This window comes from Microtus ochrogaster, linkage group LG4 (genome assembly GCF_000317375.1).
Source record: "Microtus ochrogaster isolate Prairie Vole_2 linkage group LG4, MicOch1.0, whole genome shotgun sequence".
NCBI classification, from domain to species: domain Eukaryota; kingdom Metazoa; phylum Chordata; class Mammalia; order Rodentia; family Cricetidae; genus Microtus; species Microtus ochrogaster.
In genome coordinates this window covers 23,896,232-23,912,291 of record NC_022030.1, presented here as the reverse complement: position 1 = coordinate 23,912,291, position 16,060 = coordinate 23,896,232, and the positions used below count along the sequence as shown (strand labels likewise).

The 16,060-nt window shown below is 45.8% G+C and overlaps 1 protein-coding gene across 1 annotated transcript in view; it reads right to left on the bottom strand.

Moving 5' to 3' along the window:
* The window catches only part of Rab31 (RAB31, member RAS oncogene family), a 123,210-nt gene that overhangs the window by 13,047 nt on the left and 94,103 nt on the right, over window positions 1-16,060 (bottom strand). The window contains exon 6 of the mRNA XM_005361329.3: window positions 3,568-3,677. Coding sequence (XP_005361386.1) covers window positions 3,568-3,677 — 110 coding nt within the window. The remainder of the gene's footprint in view (window positions 1-3,567; window positions 3,678-16,060) is intronic.

The following is a 16,060-nucleotide window of genomic DNA, read 5'->3' as shown; positions in this document are numbered from 1 at the left end:
CCAGGGGATATGGCATCACAGAACAGATGGACCAACCAGGCCAGAGCAGCGGCAAGGTCCCTTTCCGGGACAGCTGTAGTCTTCAAAAGACAGAACATTTTGGTGAGCAAAGTTTGCAGTTAGAAAATGTATTGGCGTATGCTCACAAAACACAGTTGTCTCATTTCTGGTTTATGAACACCGTGGGAATACAAAAGAAGTGCGTTTGTCTCTTCATCCACGTCGGTGTGAAGCGATTTGGTTTAAGCACACCTTTGAAAGAGGCTGTTATTCTCGCGCCTGTTCCTGGTTTCTATTGCATCTTTTCTCCCGGGCATGTTTGTCTCCGCAACATCGCTCTGAGAGCATAGGTGTCAGCAGTCTCCAGCTCTATTTTAAGCTGAGGTAGGAGCACCCGTAATATAAGTAGGAACCGTGAAAAGGGAATACATGAGCTGTCTGCTGCAGTACGCTCGGGTGTTGTTGAAATTCTGTTTTAAATTAACCTGTAATGTGTGTCTAAAACCCTGTTTTGAAGCAATTCACCCGAAAGAGTAGCAAAAGGAAGGCATCCGAGCTCACAGAAATGGGGTTGGTAGAGGCTGATGTAAAAGTAGGTGGGTAGAGATAATACACAAACTGACAGATGGATCGATCGAGACAGATATACAAGGACAGGGGTGGACAGAGATAGATAGGACAAATGGGAAGAGATGGAAAATAGATAGACAGGTGGATGGTAACAGAAGTATAGCTGGATAGACACTGATACATAGCTACATACAACAGAAGCAAGTGGAATCGGCACATAGATGAGAGATGAGGGACAGACAGATAATGGATGTAGATATGATGGAGGTGTCTACAAGCTTTCTTTGCCAAGTGTCTATAACTAGAGCATAATACACAGATGCAAACATCTGCTTATTTCACATGGAAGAAGAAGAGACAGGGGCTTATGTAGGACTCGCTCTGAAGCCAAAATTACTCCATGTTTAAGCAAAAGACTGTTTTTCTAAATGAAGCAGACCACTAGAATATGAGGAACTAATTATTCAAAACCCACATCACTGTGAACCATGAAGACCCCTGGCATGAAAAGGGATTTATCGTGGCCGAGTTATACAAAGAAATCTTTCTGAGATGTTAATACTAAATCTCAAGGCTTTCGTTCTCTTTTGAGGTCTTGATTTGACTTTTTATTTTAATAATGATTTTTATCAAACTCAGAGAGTTCCCCCATGGAGAAATTGGGAGGTAAATTTGATGCACATGACAAAAAGAAATAAAACAGAAATTCTTGTCTGTTGCCTGCCTTGCCTTGGCTGAAGCCCACACAGGCGACCTGGCTCTACAGAACACAAGGAGCTGGAAATCAGAGGCATTGGGGTAATGAAGTAGGCTAGCTCAGTGAAACTGCCTGCAGATGGTTGGGTTGGCTTGCGATTGCCATCCCAGTGCTTCTGGAGGCTGAGGGAGGAGCATTGCTACAAGTTCAAGGCCAACCTGGGCTACACAGTGAAACCCTATGTCAAAACAAATAAAAAGAAATATAAAGCAAACAAAACACTTCTGAAAAGAAAATGTCTAGTAAGTGAGCATACCAGAAAAGCCTAACAGCACTGGCAAAGAATCAAATCACTCTAGGGCACTAAAGGGCCCAATGTAGGAAGTTCAAATCAAACCTCTCCAGGTCTCTCAGAGGCACACAGGTACGGAGAGCATGTGCTCCTACAGCTCCATCACAAGAAGAAGGGGAGCCATGAGAACATGAGGTGCCCAACACCAAATCACAGCTCCGGCAAGCTGGAGATTAGCCATTCAGCTCAATGAGCTCGAGGTTTCTCCATAGCAAGTATAAATAGCATCAGGAGGGGGATGGAAGGAAAGACAGCAGGGACATTGTGGTGACAGGGCCCAGGGCTGTTGGGGAGCATCGTCCTTTTGCACATTTTCTTTTGCACACTTTGCCACAGTGGACACAATCCAGGTTAGAGTTCTCCATTGCCTCGGAGTCCTCTAGGCCAACACAAACAAACCAAAGGTTCTCTGTTGTTTGTTCTCAGTATCCAGAGTCATGGGCTGGAACCAGGAGAATGGAAATCAGCTCTGTCCTGGAAGCCACTGGCCTTGAGTTTAACAAAAGGTGCCTCAGGTGCAGGAGAAAGCTAGTGTGTTGGAATTGCCCAGAGTCGGGGCATCTGAGGACAGCTGATAACTGATAAGCATTCTGATCCTCCCACAGAGAGTTCCCAGGCCTTGCAATGGTAACATCTCACTGAATATGGAGACTTCTCCCATCCTCTGATAACACACTGAAGAACTTCTGGGGCTTTGAACAGTTCCTGGATCTGTGGGTCAGCAGGCATTTCTCTGAAGACGTGTCACGGCCAGAGTTTATGACGGAGAAATCTGTTATGCTTGAACCCTCCCAGCTGCAGACAGATGTGTCAGCATAGCCATCCAAGGTAAAACAGCTGAGGTTATACAGCCATTCAAGGGAAAACACCACAATGACAGAGAGGGACAACATGACCCAGAGCTGGCTGACCTGGAGCTCTCACTTGTCATGAATAAAAGTAAAGAAAGTAACACAGTCTTCAGAAAGGAGCTCTCTGCCCAGTTTCCAGCTTCAGGTCACATGAGACGGAAACATGTTTTGTGAACAATTATTTGACAAACTAAATCACGAAAGGGATCCCTCACTTTGTTTGCGTAGCCATCTGATTTAATGGAAGGTCTTCCACCACACCATCATCTACTTCATCTCTGCCATCAAAATACTAAATAAATGCCACAGCATATAATTTTTTGTTGTAAGTGTAATTACAAATGTAATAACAAGTATATATTCTGTTCTTGCCATGATTGTCATTTTCATCCCCAAAACAAGAGGAACAGAACAAGGCACAGAATTAGATGTGCCTTTAGATGTCTGAGATGAAGAAGTTTCTCTTAAAAAAGGGCTGTATAAACAAGCCTGGAACAATGGCAGTATCAGTGGAAATGGGGAAACACCCCTAAAGGAGGAACTACAATTAATGCCCCTGGGAAAAGGAGAATCGCCTACCCCAGGGATGAGCTCACCTACGGACTGTCCAATGACGAGTGGTCAGCCTTGAAACCATATACACACCACCAACAAAAATTGACTCAGTGGATTGTATTTACATGCTTGGGCATACATATACATACATATACGTATCAAATGGAACAAAAATAATCAAAGAAAAAGAGGCTATCAACTTGAGAATGGTGGGGGATCCAGGAGGGAGTAGAAGGAAGAGCATCTCAGAGAAGCTGGAGGGAGGAAGAGGAGGAAGGGGGTGACATAATTCAATTTCAATTAAAAATACATTTTTAAAAATATAAAATTAAAGCCAACCATCACACTCCTTAAAAAGAAATAAAAGACACAAAAGAGGTGAGTATAAATATGCTCGTAGTCTTAGGGGCTCCCAGGGTGAGTTTCAATCAAACTTTTCAGGGCTTGTTGACAGCAGCCGATAAATTCAAAGGTTCATGTTTGACTCCCAAAGCAGAGCCATGCAAGCAAAATTAGGCTTACAATACAAACATGACACTTACTGATTCCTTGAAAGAGCTCCTCGATATTAATGGCGTTCTTCGCACTTGTTTCCACCACAATGGCACCTATGGAGTCAGCATATTCCTTAGCATCCTTCAGGGGCACCTCCCTGGAAAAGAGGTCAAGCCTGTCAACAAATGAATGCTTGCTTGTGAACCACGAATACTCAAGAAAGCAAAGAAACAGCACTCATGAAAACAGCACCTTGGCTTTCCTACAGGATGGTAACTTCACCATTCATCAGGGACTGAATACCTACAAGGGGGGGGGCACCTTAGAAACCGCTCTCTAAGAGGATTAGCTAGAGGGTTGGGGTCAATGAAAGACTGAGTTCAACCCCACTTCTGCCTCTTTGCCCTTGCCCCTGTGAAGATCGGAGCTCTCCTTCCCATGGGCCAACACAATGCAAACACTTTCTTGGAATCAAAACCACCAGACTTGCCAGTGATACCGAAACGTGCCTTGATACTGAATTTCCCAGGCTCCAGATTTGTGAGTCTGTCTATTTTGCACAAATCATCCAGCCAGTGGTATTCTGTTACAGACTATGGTGGGCTAGTTTCAACCTTTCTTTTCTATAACATGACTCAACATTAACAACAATATACTGTGTGTGCACTAGTGTATAGCTTTTGACATATGTTACATATGATGGTTTTGACACATGGATGGTTCAACATCCATGTACGCAAGTAATGGCGGCTAAAAAAAAAAATACACCAAACGACTTCCTAAATGATGGCTGTACAACAAGCTATTGACACCGTGAAAATGAATGAGGAAGGCTTCTAGAGGCTTCTGTATTTGAATGCTCGGTCCCCAGTTGGTGGGACTCTTTGGAAAAGATTAGGAGGTGTGGCCTTGTTAGAGGAGGTGTGTCACTGGGGGCAGGCTTTGGGGTTTCAAAAGACGACATTCTCTGTGAACTCTCTTGCTTTCTGCTTGCAGACCAAGAGGTGAGCTCTCAGCTACTCCGGCACCGTCATGGACTCTGACCCTCTGGAACTACAAGCCCAATTAAACACTTCCTTTTACAAGTTGCCTTTGGTCACAGGGCTTTATGAGAGCGATAGGAAAGCAATGAACACATACAGCATTTACATCACACTCATATAAATACTCCGGAGATGGTTTAACATGCCGGGGAGGGGAGGTGGCTACTAAGGGGCTGGAGCACCTGTGGACTCTGGAGCCTGATGAGCTCCAAGAACTAACCCCAGAGGACACCAAGAGACAGCACAAACATAAAATCCAACATGATCTGATGGTCGGCAATGAAAATCTTGTGACCATGACGCACCATGGCATGTCCAAACCTTAACCTTTCAAAGACGGTTCTTACCAGACCTTCAGGGCATAGCAATCTAAAAAGGAAGTAACTGATCTGTTTTCAGTGTGAAGATACCGTGACGGCTCCAAAGATAAAGACGACAGTTCTTAGTCTCCAAACTCTGTGTGCTTACTTAGTGAATGTTTATTGAGTGGCTGTTGAATCCAGGCCCTCCTCGGGGGGCCAGGGCAGGCTTGCTTTAAGGATCTGCATGTTAGATCGGACACAAAACACATCCATGGACATTTGAATTCACATTGCAACACAACACTTGAGGAGTAGAGGGGTGGAGCACGGTCCATGTAGAGGGGAATCAGGGAACTCTTCTTGGAGTGTGGCCATGAAGGCCCAGAAAAGGGAGTGTGCACACGTTTCCTGATATTCTTAAGGACAGATTCCATATCCAGTACTGCCTGGGTGACATGGTGCTCACACATGTATGGCAGAGGAGGAATGGACAAAAGGAGGTCAGAATGACTGGTGTGGAGACAAAGGGAGTCCAGCGGAACTGGGGCAGGGAGGGAGGAAGGCACACCATGCCTGCTTTGTGTCCAGTGAATTTTGAAGGACAGAAAGAGATAGGGATACCGCTACAATTATGGAAAACACAACGCAGAAAATGGGTTAGGGACTAGGGAGTTAGAAAGAAGAATCTGGAAGCTCTTCCACTGCTGGATGCAAGAGATAATACATTGGAATAAAATGACAGTAGCAAAGAAGTGGGAGGAGGCAGGAAGCAGACCCTGGGAAGGAAGGTGAAGAGAGAATTCATTTCCTTCCCTCTTCTCCCCGCCTTCACACAACAGGTGTGAGAAGTTGTCCGGGAATGTGTATATCAGGACTCACATTCCTTATGAAGTCTCTCTAAGTTTGCTTCTATCACCATGACCAGAGCAACTTGCGGGAGGGAGGAAAGGGCTTGCTTGGCTTCCATGTCCCAGTCCTAAGTCTACCCGTGAGGGAAGTCAGGCCAAGAGCTGAAGCAGAGGCCATGGAGGGGTGCTGCTGACGAGCCGCTTCCCGTGGCTATCTTATACCTCTCAGTGGGCTGGGCCCTCACACATCAACCATCAATCAAGAAAATCCCCTAGATAGACTTGCTTACAGACCAATCAGATACAGGCACTTTCTCCATGCTGAACTTCCTCTTCCCAGATGTCCCCAGCTTCTGTCAAGTGGACAAAAGCAAACAAAAAACCTGCCACCACCAACAACCAGGACAAGTCCCAAACATAAGACAGGAAAACTTCCCAGGTCCTAGCTGTAGAAGGGTCCAGCTAGAACCTGCCACACTAAAAGCAGTTGTCCCAAGACTAAGTCAGATGGAAGACACTTCCTGGGTCTATCCTTGGGAGTGGTCACTTCCTAGGTCTTCCTTACTAGAGTGGCTGAAGCATCTGCTTTGCTGTCCCTACCCGAGGAGCTTCTGGCCTCCAGCAGTGTTACTCTGGGGTTTTTGTTGGCAAGTCCTTTGCATGTGGAAGATTCCTGAGGGTGTTTGGTTTAGCATGTTAGCCTATTTCTAAATTTCATCTTGAAGTCTTTATTAAACCATATACAGAGGACAGGGCACCTCTGTCTGAAGGAGAGGCGGTTAACTCTGCTACCTGCTCCTGTCTCTCTGTGCATGAGTTGGGGCAGATGGCAATCACACAACGCTTCAGAGAACCCACTAGAGAGATTGCACACAGTAGCATTGCCTCCTCAACTTTGTTATTGTCCAACTGTGCCACAAGGCAGTACGGTTTCTGCCAGGATTAAGGTAAAGACAAGGCAGTCACTGTGCGTGACATAATCCGAAATAGGACAACGGTAAGCTGAGTATAGTCAGTTCTTCTGGGCCTCAAAATGGAGAGAAAGCAAAGGCAACTTCAAACTCCTTGCATGTTTAGAATGGGTTTCCTTAAATAAATAGCCAGTCCAGGCTGTCACTACTGATGAGAAATGCGGGGTGTGTGGCATCCTGGTCCCTTGCACAAGTTCCCTAACCGTGCAAACACACACCATCCAACTACATGCTGTTCTTCCCATCACTATCACAGGCAAAGACTACATGACACACTCAAGCTATCAAACACAGGAGTTCAGATGGTATGGGGGGAGGGATGCACGCCATGCTCTGGTCAAAAGAAATTACACATGCTTCACAGTCGTCTTCGTGTGTTCACACATCTGAAGTTTGTCTACAGAAAATGAACTGTAACCTAGTTTGCCTTGCAAGCAACCTGTAGCCTGGTGTGATAAGAAGCATCAGAGTCTCAGCCAGTCACAACTGAGCCGTGTGTGACTAAGACAGATATGAGAAGTAGCCAATCAGCTGTCCGTCTACCCCACTTTCGCTTTTATATCTCATTTCCTTTTCTCTGGCTCTAAGTAGAACCTGATTGGCTGGACCTTTTGAGAATGGGATTGCTGCCTGATCCAAGAACTTAAAAAAGAAATCAAATTAATATCTATTAAAACAAGATTTGGTGGTGTATGTGGGGACGTGCTGGTCCATGTTGCTGGGGATAAAACCCAGGGTCTCATAAATGCTAGGCTTCACCACTAACTACACCCCTGGCATGTAGTTTTTGTTTTATTTATGTATGATGATGTATGTATGGCATGGCACCCCTGTGGAGGTGAGAACAACTTTGGGGAGTAGTTTTTTCCCTTCCACAATGCAGGTGAGCATTTGTAGGCCAGAGGACGTCTGCCTATTTAACAAAGAAGGACCAACCGCCCTTGAGCCTGCCAGAATGTGTTCTTTACCGTGCTTAATAAAAAGTATAGGTTGACAAGGTGTCTAACTGCGGAAAGGTGCTTGCCACCAAGCCTGAGTTCACGTCCCAGAGCTACACAGAAGAGGGGGAGACTCAAGTCCTTCTATGGAAGCACCATGATATTTGTATGAGCACGCACACACACAAATAAATTATCTTTAATATAAAAAATTAAAAGTACACTTGTGTTCTTTGCCTGGAGTTTTCAACACAGAGGTTTATCAACACTTGATAAATTGGCAAGTATCAGAGTGATAAGGCTGTCTCTTATTTATGAAGCGCTCCAGCTGGCCACACAGAATTTGATATTGTGGGGACTATACATAGCTGCAGAATTAGGCTGGTTCCCCAAGAAACCACTCTAAAGTTAGAGACAGACTTCTAGCCACACCCCCAACCTAAACATGTGGATTTAACCAATCATGACTCATTGGTGAAGTCTGCAGCAAACGAACAGGAGGCCTGGGGAGCTACTGCCAGAGTGGAACCCCCAAAAAGTGCCACAAGCTCCTCCCTGGCCCTCAGAACAAGACCTATGCGTCTCTCCATTTGGCTGTTCAGAGTTTGCAGTCTTCATAACTGAGCTATAATTCTGAGTAAGTGCTTTCGTGTGTTCTTTCTAGCAGGTATCATGAGGGAGGTCATGGGAGTCCTGTAATTTACAGTCTGCTGGGGCAAAACGGTGGGTAATTTGGGGGTACTGGAGACTCACAGCTGGAGTCTGAACTAGGGCATAACGTGGTCCTGAGCCTCTCAGTGGGTGAACTTCTCACCAATCTTGGTCTCTGTCAGAAAGGAACAGAACTGCAAGGTACTAGCTGCTATCAGAAGAGTGTCATGGACAGCCTGGGAGAAGATCCTTGGCAAGGTGAGGACATACTTAGTCCTGTGCAGTGGTGCATACACGGGGACTCCTCAGCTCTGTTTCAGGGGTAGCCACGGCACATGCTGAAAAGTTGCTACGACCGGCCTTCTGTAATTATGACTGTGAAGAGCTATAATATTCTCTCTCTCTCTCCTCTCTCTCTCTCTCTCTCTCTCTCTCTCTCTCTCTCTCTGTGTGTGTGTGTGTGTGTGTGTGTGTGTGTGTGTGCGTGCACATGGGTGTTTTGCCTGCGTGTATGTCTGTGTACCTCAGACTTGTCTGGTGCCGAAAGCGCCAGAAGAGATCTATGTATCCCCTGGAATGAAACTAGAATGAAAGATGGTTGTGAGCTGCCATGTGAGTACTGGGAAATGAACATGGGTCCTCCAAAAGAGCAGCAAGTGCTATTAACCACTGAGTCACCCAACCCTGATGTCCAGTGTTTCGGTAACTCTTCAACAAATACTGAGTATCTGCTATATGTTGGGCATTGTAATGGGCATTGAAGCAGCTAACTGGAACTAGCTCGACGCGGTCAAGATGCAAACAGGCAGTTGACTTTGATGGTAACGCTACCTTTAGAATTTCTAGTCCATGCTACATACAGAATCACCGAGAATTTACAAGCTGGAAAGTATCGATAAAATCCCCTTCTTCATCCTCTTTCCAAGCAGATCATATTCTGTGCGCCCCTTCAATGTTGGCATTCCCCAGGGGTTCTGGGGAGACTATTTAAGTCCACAGCTTTCAAAACAGCCGGGGCGAGCCAGCTGGAGGATGAAGGCTGGGATTCTAAGACTAAGGACCAGGTTCCAGGCTTCACAGACCTGTGGGAAGCAGGCAGGGCCGGGGAAGGAGAAAAGGCAGAGGCTGTGGAGGCTGGGGATCCAGAATGACACATCTGGAACAGCTGGCTTTCAACATTCCTCACTCCTCGCCTCTTTATTTGGTAACTGCCTAGCTATCAGACCTGAATTCCAGGACGGACTCTCCTGTCAATCATCGTCAGAATATATCAGGAGTCTGTCATATTCACCGCCGAGCCCAGTGAGCTCCTGAGCTGGGGAGAACAAGGCTCCACCTCCATTCAGCTCTCGGTTCTTCCCCAACAGTGGGTAAGGGTGTGGCAGGATCCAGCCCATTTCGGACGGCAAAGGTTCTGGCACGATTCTTTCCTGTCCCTGAGTGACCAGACCTGAACCTGACAGGTATTCCTCAGAGGAACTACAATCAGAGTATCTTCTCACTAGACTTTAAGTGGGAGCCTGAAATGCTTAAACTAGAAAGATTAGTGACACTTATTTTTTCTCTTTAGTTTTTGAGGTGAGGCTCCTGACATGTAGCCCAGGCAAGCCTGGAACTGAATATGTAAGCCAGACTAGGCTGGCTTTTAATTAGTGCCAATATTTCTGCCTGACACCTCCATCTGCCATTACCAGTGTGTACCGCCGCCATGCCTGGGAAAAAGATTTCAAAACAAAACAAAGCCAGAAAGTTTGCATTTGAGTGGAAGGGTCCAGCCTCAGCTAAGCCAGTTCCAGTCTCAAACAAACAACAGCAAAAGACCTAAAGCAAATAAACGGAAACGCCTAGGGAATGAAGAAATCAGAGCTATGAGAGATTATTTTAAAGGGAAACAAAATCGCTTTGCCTTTTAAGAAATTCTCAGGTGATTTTGGCTGTAGTGGCACACCGGCCAGACAGAACCATGGTTTTGTTCTAGCGCAGGTACGCTCACTGCGGGTGATACTTCGGATGTGGTCAGTGAACAGCTCTTAATGCCAGACAGCAAATCCTTCTTCAGCTTCCATCCCCAGTAAGAGGAGGAAGTCAGAAGGGGCCATGAGGACCTAACAGGAAGTGTGGTCATTGCTGAGGCCACCTAGAAACTCAGGAAGGTACAAATCCGCCTGCCCTTCCAAGTGGACTGGGAAGAGGTTTCTGGGGTGAAGGTAACACCAAAAGGGAGGCTCCTTGAGGGCCCAACTCTGGATTTACCAGCCCGGGTGTTATCAAGTTCTGGACAGTAGCCTGCTCTGTGTCCTTGGACTCAGGCAGAAAGCCCTGAGTTGCTCACTTGTACTGGGAGACTTCTCTGCAGGGGACAGAGATCAGGAACACCGTGTTCTCACCGCTCTAGAGTTTCAAAGGGCCTGCGCTGCCCGATAGGGGGTCTTTGTTTTGTTGAGCAAGGGTGTTACCCAGCAACGTGGCAACTGACTCACTAGCTTCAGGAATATTCAAGTACCCAGGGGCCTCCTCCCCCAACACCAGGGGGTCAGTAAGGAGGGGTCCGGTCTGTGGGTCTCAGCCAGGACAATGCACCGTGTTTCTGAGGAGTCTGTGGGAGACTGAGTGAGCAGAGCCTTCAGGAAGGGCACCATTCTAGCTACAGGTTTTAGGACAGAAGTGCTTGCTGCCAGCAAAATTCAAGTACCCAGATGAGCAGGTGAGCAGGCCCAGGCATCAAGCATTGCTTAAGGAGCAAGGGTAACCGCTTGCTTATCCCTGAAGCCTTAGTCCCATGCTTGTTCATTTGACCAGACCTTACAGTGTCGAGTGCAGCGCCCTGGTGCTATCTATGAGATGCTCGCACTATTACATCAGCGTCTCTGGAATAAATAACCATGAGGCTGTCTCAGCAAATGAGACAACACGATGTCACCTTCTTACAGAATTTTCAGAAGATAGAATTCAAACGCCAGGAAGGCTCCTCGACCTGACCACTAGGGGACAGGCAAGTAGAGGACACAACAGCGTGTTAGCCATCCGCTAAGAACATTCATTTCAGTAAATGGCCCCACAAATAAAACAGTCACATTTTTTTTGGGCTGGAGAAATGGCTCAGAGGGTAAGAGCATTGCCTGCTCTTCCAAAGGTCCTGAGTTCAATTCCAGCTACCACATGGTGGCTCACAACCATCTGTAATGAGGTCTGGTGCCCTCTTCTGGCCTGCAGACATACACACAGACAGACTATTGTATACATAATAAATAAATATTTTTTAAAAAAGTCACATTTTGTATGGTTTTCTTTAAAAAACCTTACACTAATTCTGAGCAATTATTTTATTCATGGGTGGCAAGTAACTTTTTTCTGCAATATTCTTATACATCTTCCCTTCCTAGTTGGTTACTGTGTTGTCTTTTTTTTTTTCTTATTGATTGGTAAATGTTCTTCACATATTAGGAAACTTAGCCTTCTATCAAATATTTTCCATAGTTTTTTCAACATGTCATATTTAGGTCTTGTGGCATTTTTTTTCTGATAACTTTTTTGTGTGGTCAGTCTTTTTTTAAAAAATTATTTGTGTGTGTGCATGTATGTGTGTGTGTGTGTGAGTGTGTGTACCGCCTGAGTATATTATGTGCCCTGGAGGCAGGAAGGGGTCAGGTTCTCCTGGAACAGCAGACTGTGAGCTGCCATGTGGGTGCTGGGAACTGAACCCAGGTTCTCCACAAGAGCAGCCAGTTCTGGAAACTGCTGAGCTCGTCACCTCCTGCCCAGTCGGCCAGTCTGGGTTTCATATCATACTTGAATAGCTCACTTTAGCTCCAAGATTTTGTTTTGTTTTGGTTTTGGTTGGTTGGTAGGTTGGTTGGGGGGGGGCAGGGGTTACTTATTTGTTTGTTTTTGTTTTGTTTTTAGAGACTGGGTTTCTCTGTTACTAGCCCTGGCTTGTTCTGTAGACCAGGCTCGCCTCAAACTCACATCTGCCTGCCTCTCTCTGCCTCCCAAGTGCTGGGATTGAAGGCATTCGCCACTACCACCTGGCCGGAGATTTTTTTTTTTTTAATTTTCTGTTTTCTCTCTTTTTGTAATTGGACAAAAGTTACAATCAGTTGTGAGCAATCATGCTAGGTGCTGGGAAGTAAACCTGGGTCTTGTGAAAGAGCAGTCAGTGCTCTTAACCACTGAGCCATTTCTCCAGCCCCATTTCAACTTTTATGGTCTATTAATTTTATATTGAAATATTTGTTCTACTTTTCTTTTATCTTTTTTCATTTCCCACAGCTAGCTAGTTATCAACAGTATTTATTGAATTTCTGCACCATTTTTTAGTATCATCCGTGTGATTAAATCAGGTTTCCTTTCAAATTTCATCTCGGCCCCTGGCTCTCTGCTGGTCAGTAGTGTTACTCCATGGCTCTGCCCCTGTGTTTAGTACACCTCAGTCTCTGCTGGGATTTGGTGACTTCTATCCCAGATACCCAAAAAGAACTTTTTATTTATTTTTTTTTTATTTTTCGAGACAGGGTTTCTCCGCAAAAAGAACTTTTTATCTGTCTGCTGCTTCTAGATGAGTTTTGGGACCACCCTCCAAAGTGGCTCTTATGCAGGTAACTGATCTGATACTTTGGTGGACTTATGGTTTCACTTCGAGCAAACCTCCATCTTTACAATACTGAGTCATCCTACCCAAGGAGAAAAGTAGACATTATCTTCATGTAAGTCTTCTTATATATCCTGCAGTGGTGGTGTAAAGTTTATCTGTTGCGGCTTGCTCATTTCTTGCATGAATTCATTCCTAAGATTTAAATTTTCAAACTGTCGGGCAGTGGTGGGACACACCTTTAATCCTAGCACTTGGGAGGCAGAGGCAGGTAGATTTCTGTGAGTTTGAGGCCAGCTTGGTCTACAAGAGCTAGTTCCAGGACAGGCTCCAAAGCCACAGGAAAAACCCTATTTCAAAAAAAAAAAACTTCAAAATTTAAAATATTACATATATATAAAGGAGTGATAGGTATTTTAAGTATTATGACAATGAAGAGTACAGTTTCTACTCTTATTTTCTCAGGGGTTATTATTTATATGTCGGTACAAGAATAGATTGCTTATTCTAATAGCTATCAGGAAATAATCTTGGCTTTCCTAATCCTTCTAACATTGAAAGAAAAAATCCCCTGAGAACGGACATCACATTGTTTGCTCATCCCGCAGATGGACCTGATGGAACTCTTCATGAGCAGGCAGCATGCGAGTGTAAAGAGAGAGAGAGGTGCAAGCGCTGCCAGAGCAAAGCCGTGGCAGGAAAAACAGTCCACAGAGAGAGAGAGAGCCGACTGCGTCTTCCGAGGCGTGTTCGGGCGCTTTGGAGCAGGCGTAGAAAAGTCATCGCTTGCTCAGAGAAGTGAGCACCTTAAGTCACAGAGCCAAGCGTCTCCCTACTAAGGACGTGGAAGGAGAACTCGGGGCCCTCTCCAGACAGCCACGGGCCCTTCAAGCTCCATTACCCACACCATCGAGTATTTTCGAACTTCTTAGACACCGAGAGAGCGGTGTCTTCTGGGAGAGCCCCAGAACTCAGCCCAGAAGCGTGCTTAACCAGCAACTTCTTACGTATTTGAAAGCTGGAGAGTAATCCTGGAAGGGGGTGGGCTCTGATGCGCCCAGCCGGTTATGTTTTAGAGTATTTACAACGTGACGCTACGAAACCAAGAGTTTGGAAACCGGTATCGAGACGAACACGTGAAAGCTGTGACAGAACAGCCACCACCCAGACACCGTTCTGTGGCAGAGAAAAAGGAATGAACAACAGTCAGGAACTCCGCCTCAAACTGGTCTAGTGATTTCTAGAGGGTCCATTAGGTTTCTTAACCTGTGTGTTCGCAAGAACTAAGCATTTTACCTTCTGCTACACTCTTAGACTATATAGCCTTTAGCATCTCATTTAGGCACTATGTGCAATATATATTTCTCAACCAATTTTTCCAATATTAAGCTTAAAGGACCAATCAAGGACCCAGAGATGGCCCAGCAGGTTAACCTGCCTGCCACCAAGCTGGACACCTGGAGTTCAATCCCTGGGACCCACATGGTAGGAGGAGAGAGAACAGGCTCCCTCCAGTTTTTCCCTAATTTCCATTCCACATGCATGCTGGGGTATTTACGGACATGTGTATACACATATGTTCACATACACACAAGATGAATAAATGCAAAATAAAAAGAGGAGCCAAGCTGCCCCCAATAGCACAGCAACAGCAAACAGGAGACGGCTGTTAAATGCTTAGTAGGGCTATTTTCATCAAAACCATCCCACATGTAAGGTGTTCCACCAGGAAACATTCACAACATTCCATCAGATCAAGCGGAGGAAGGGTGTGCGGGGAGTGTGGGGGGGGGGGGTTTGCAGAGGCTGCATTGGCTCTGAAGCAGATTCTCATACTTCCCCACTGAGAGGAATAATCAGAGTCCGTTATTCTTATTGGTGTGTATGTTTTCCCCAAACCAGAAAAGTCCGTGTGACACAGAGACACAGCCATTCTGACAACGCTGAGAGCAGCAAAATCCTCAGCTCTTATGGACGCTCAGATCCATTTACTTGAGGGAGGAACTAAAACCAAATCGCCTTCTTTTGAGAAAGGGAGAATAATCGCCACCTTCAGGGTAAGCATCTAATTGGACAATGACCTGCTACAGTGATCCAAGTAAACCCTTCCGGTTACAGCACTTGACATAGGTACCCTGGGAAGAACTTGTGTTCCCATGAGGTCTGGCCTGTTTAATAATGTTGGCAGAAACAGCTATTCACCTGGGGCCAAATCCCTGGTGTCAAATTCAAGCAGGCAGTGTCAGGTTCTTGGCTGCAGACTTAAATGGGTTGTTTCTCATGAAGAATATTAGAATTTGGAATAGAAGTAGGACTGTAGAGAAAACATGTGTTCTCTTAAAGGACTTGGTCCTTCCTTTTCCTCTAAAGACCCCTGCTCAAACCATTTCCGACTGGTCCTGAAGAGGTTGAAGAACCACCAGGAAGAACTGTGAGTTCTAGAATCCTGAGTTTTCCAAACCAATGCTCCCTCTCGGTACCTTGGAGCTCCTTCCCCATCCCGGATCTGACTTGGCATTTCACGTCTTAGGATATGTGGCATAACATGAAGGTCAGGGACACAGACTCTGGGGCAGGAGACGGGATTAAAGCCATGGCATACATTATGTATGCCAGCTCAGGGCCTGGGAAGAGCTCCTTATCTGGGTTGTGTTTCATCTCATCTCACGGAGCCTCTTGTGTATGTAGAGTGATGAAGGTTAGCCCACCCACGGATAATCATGGCTAGTGTACAGTCAGCAGCCAGTGCAGGCTGGAGGTGAGGGTGATGCATTTGCTTTCAAGGGCTGGGAAGACAGCTCAGTGTCTATAGTGCTTGTGCCTGCTGTGTAAGTATGAGCATTCGGGTTCATACCCCCATGGCTTCTATAAAAGCACAGTGGGGTTGCACCGGAAACCCTAACTCTAGAGGGTGGACACGAAGAGAAAGGCAGATTACTAGGGTTTGCTAGCTAGCCAATATTGCCAACAATATTGATGAGTTCTGGGTTCAGTGAGAGACCCAGACGGGCAGGAAGAAGGAAATATCTGCACACACACCACATATGCATAAACATACACACACACACACACACACACACACACACACACACATCAATAAGTTGCTGTTAGCCTACTGACCAGATGAACAGTAGACAGAGCAATACAAGTAAAACAATATGTGCCATCAAGAATTTATCAAGGAGCCGGGCGATGGTGG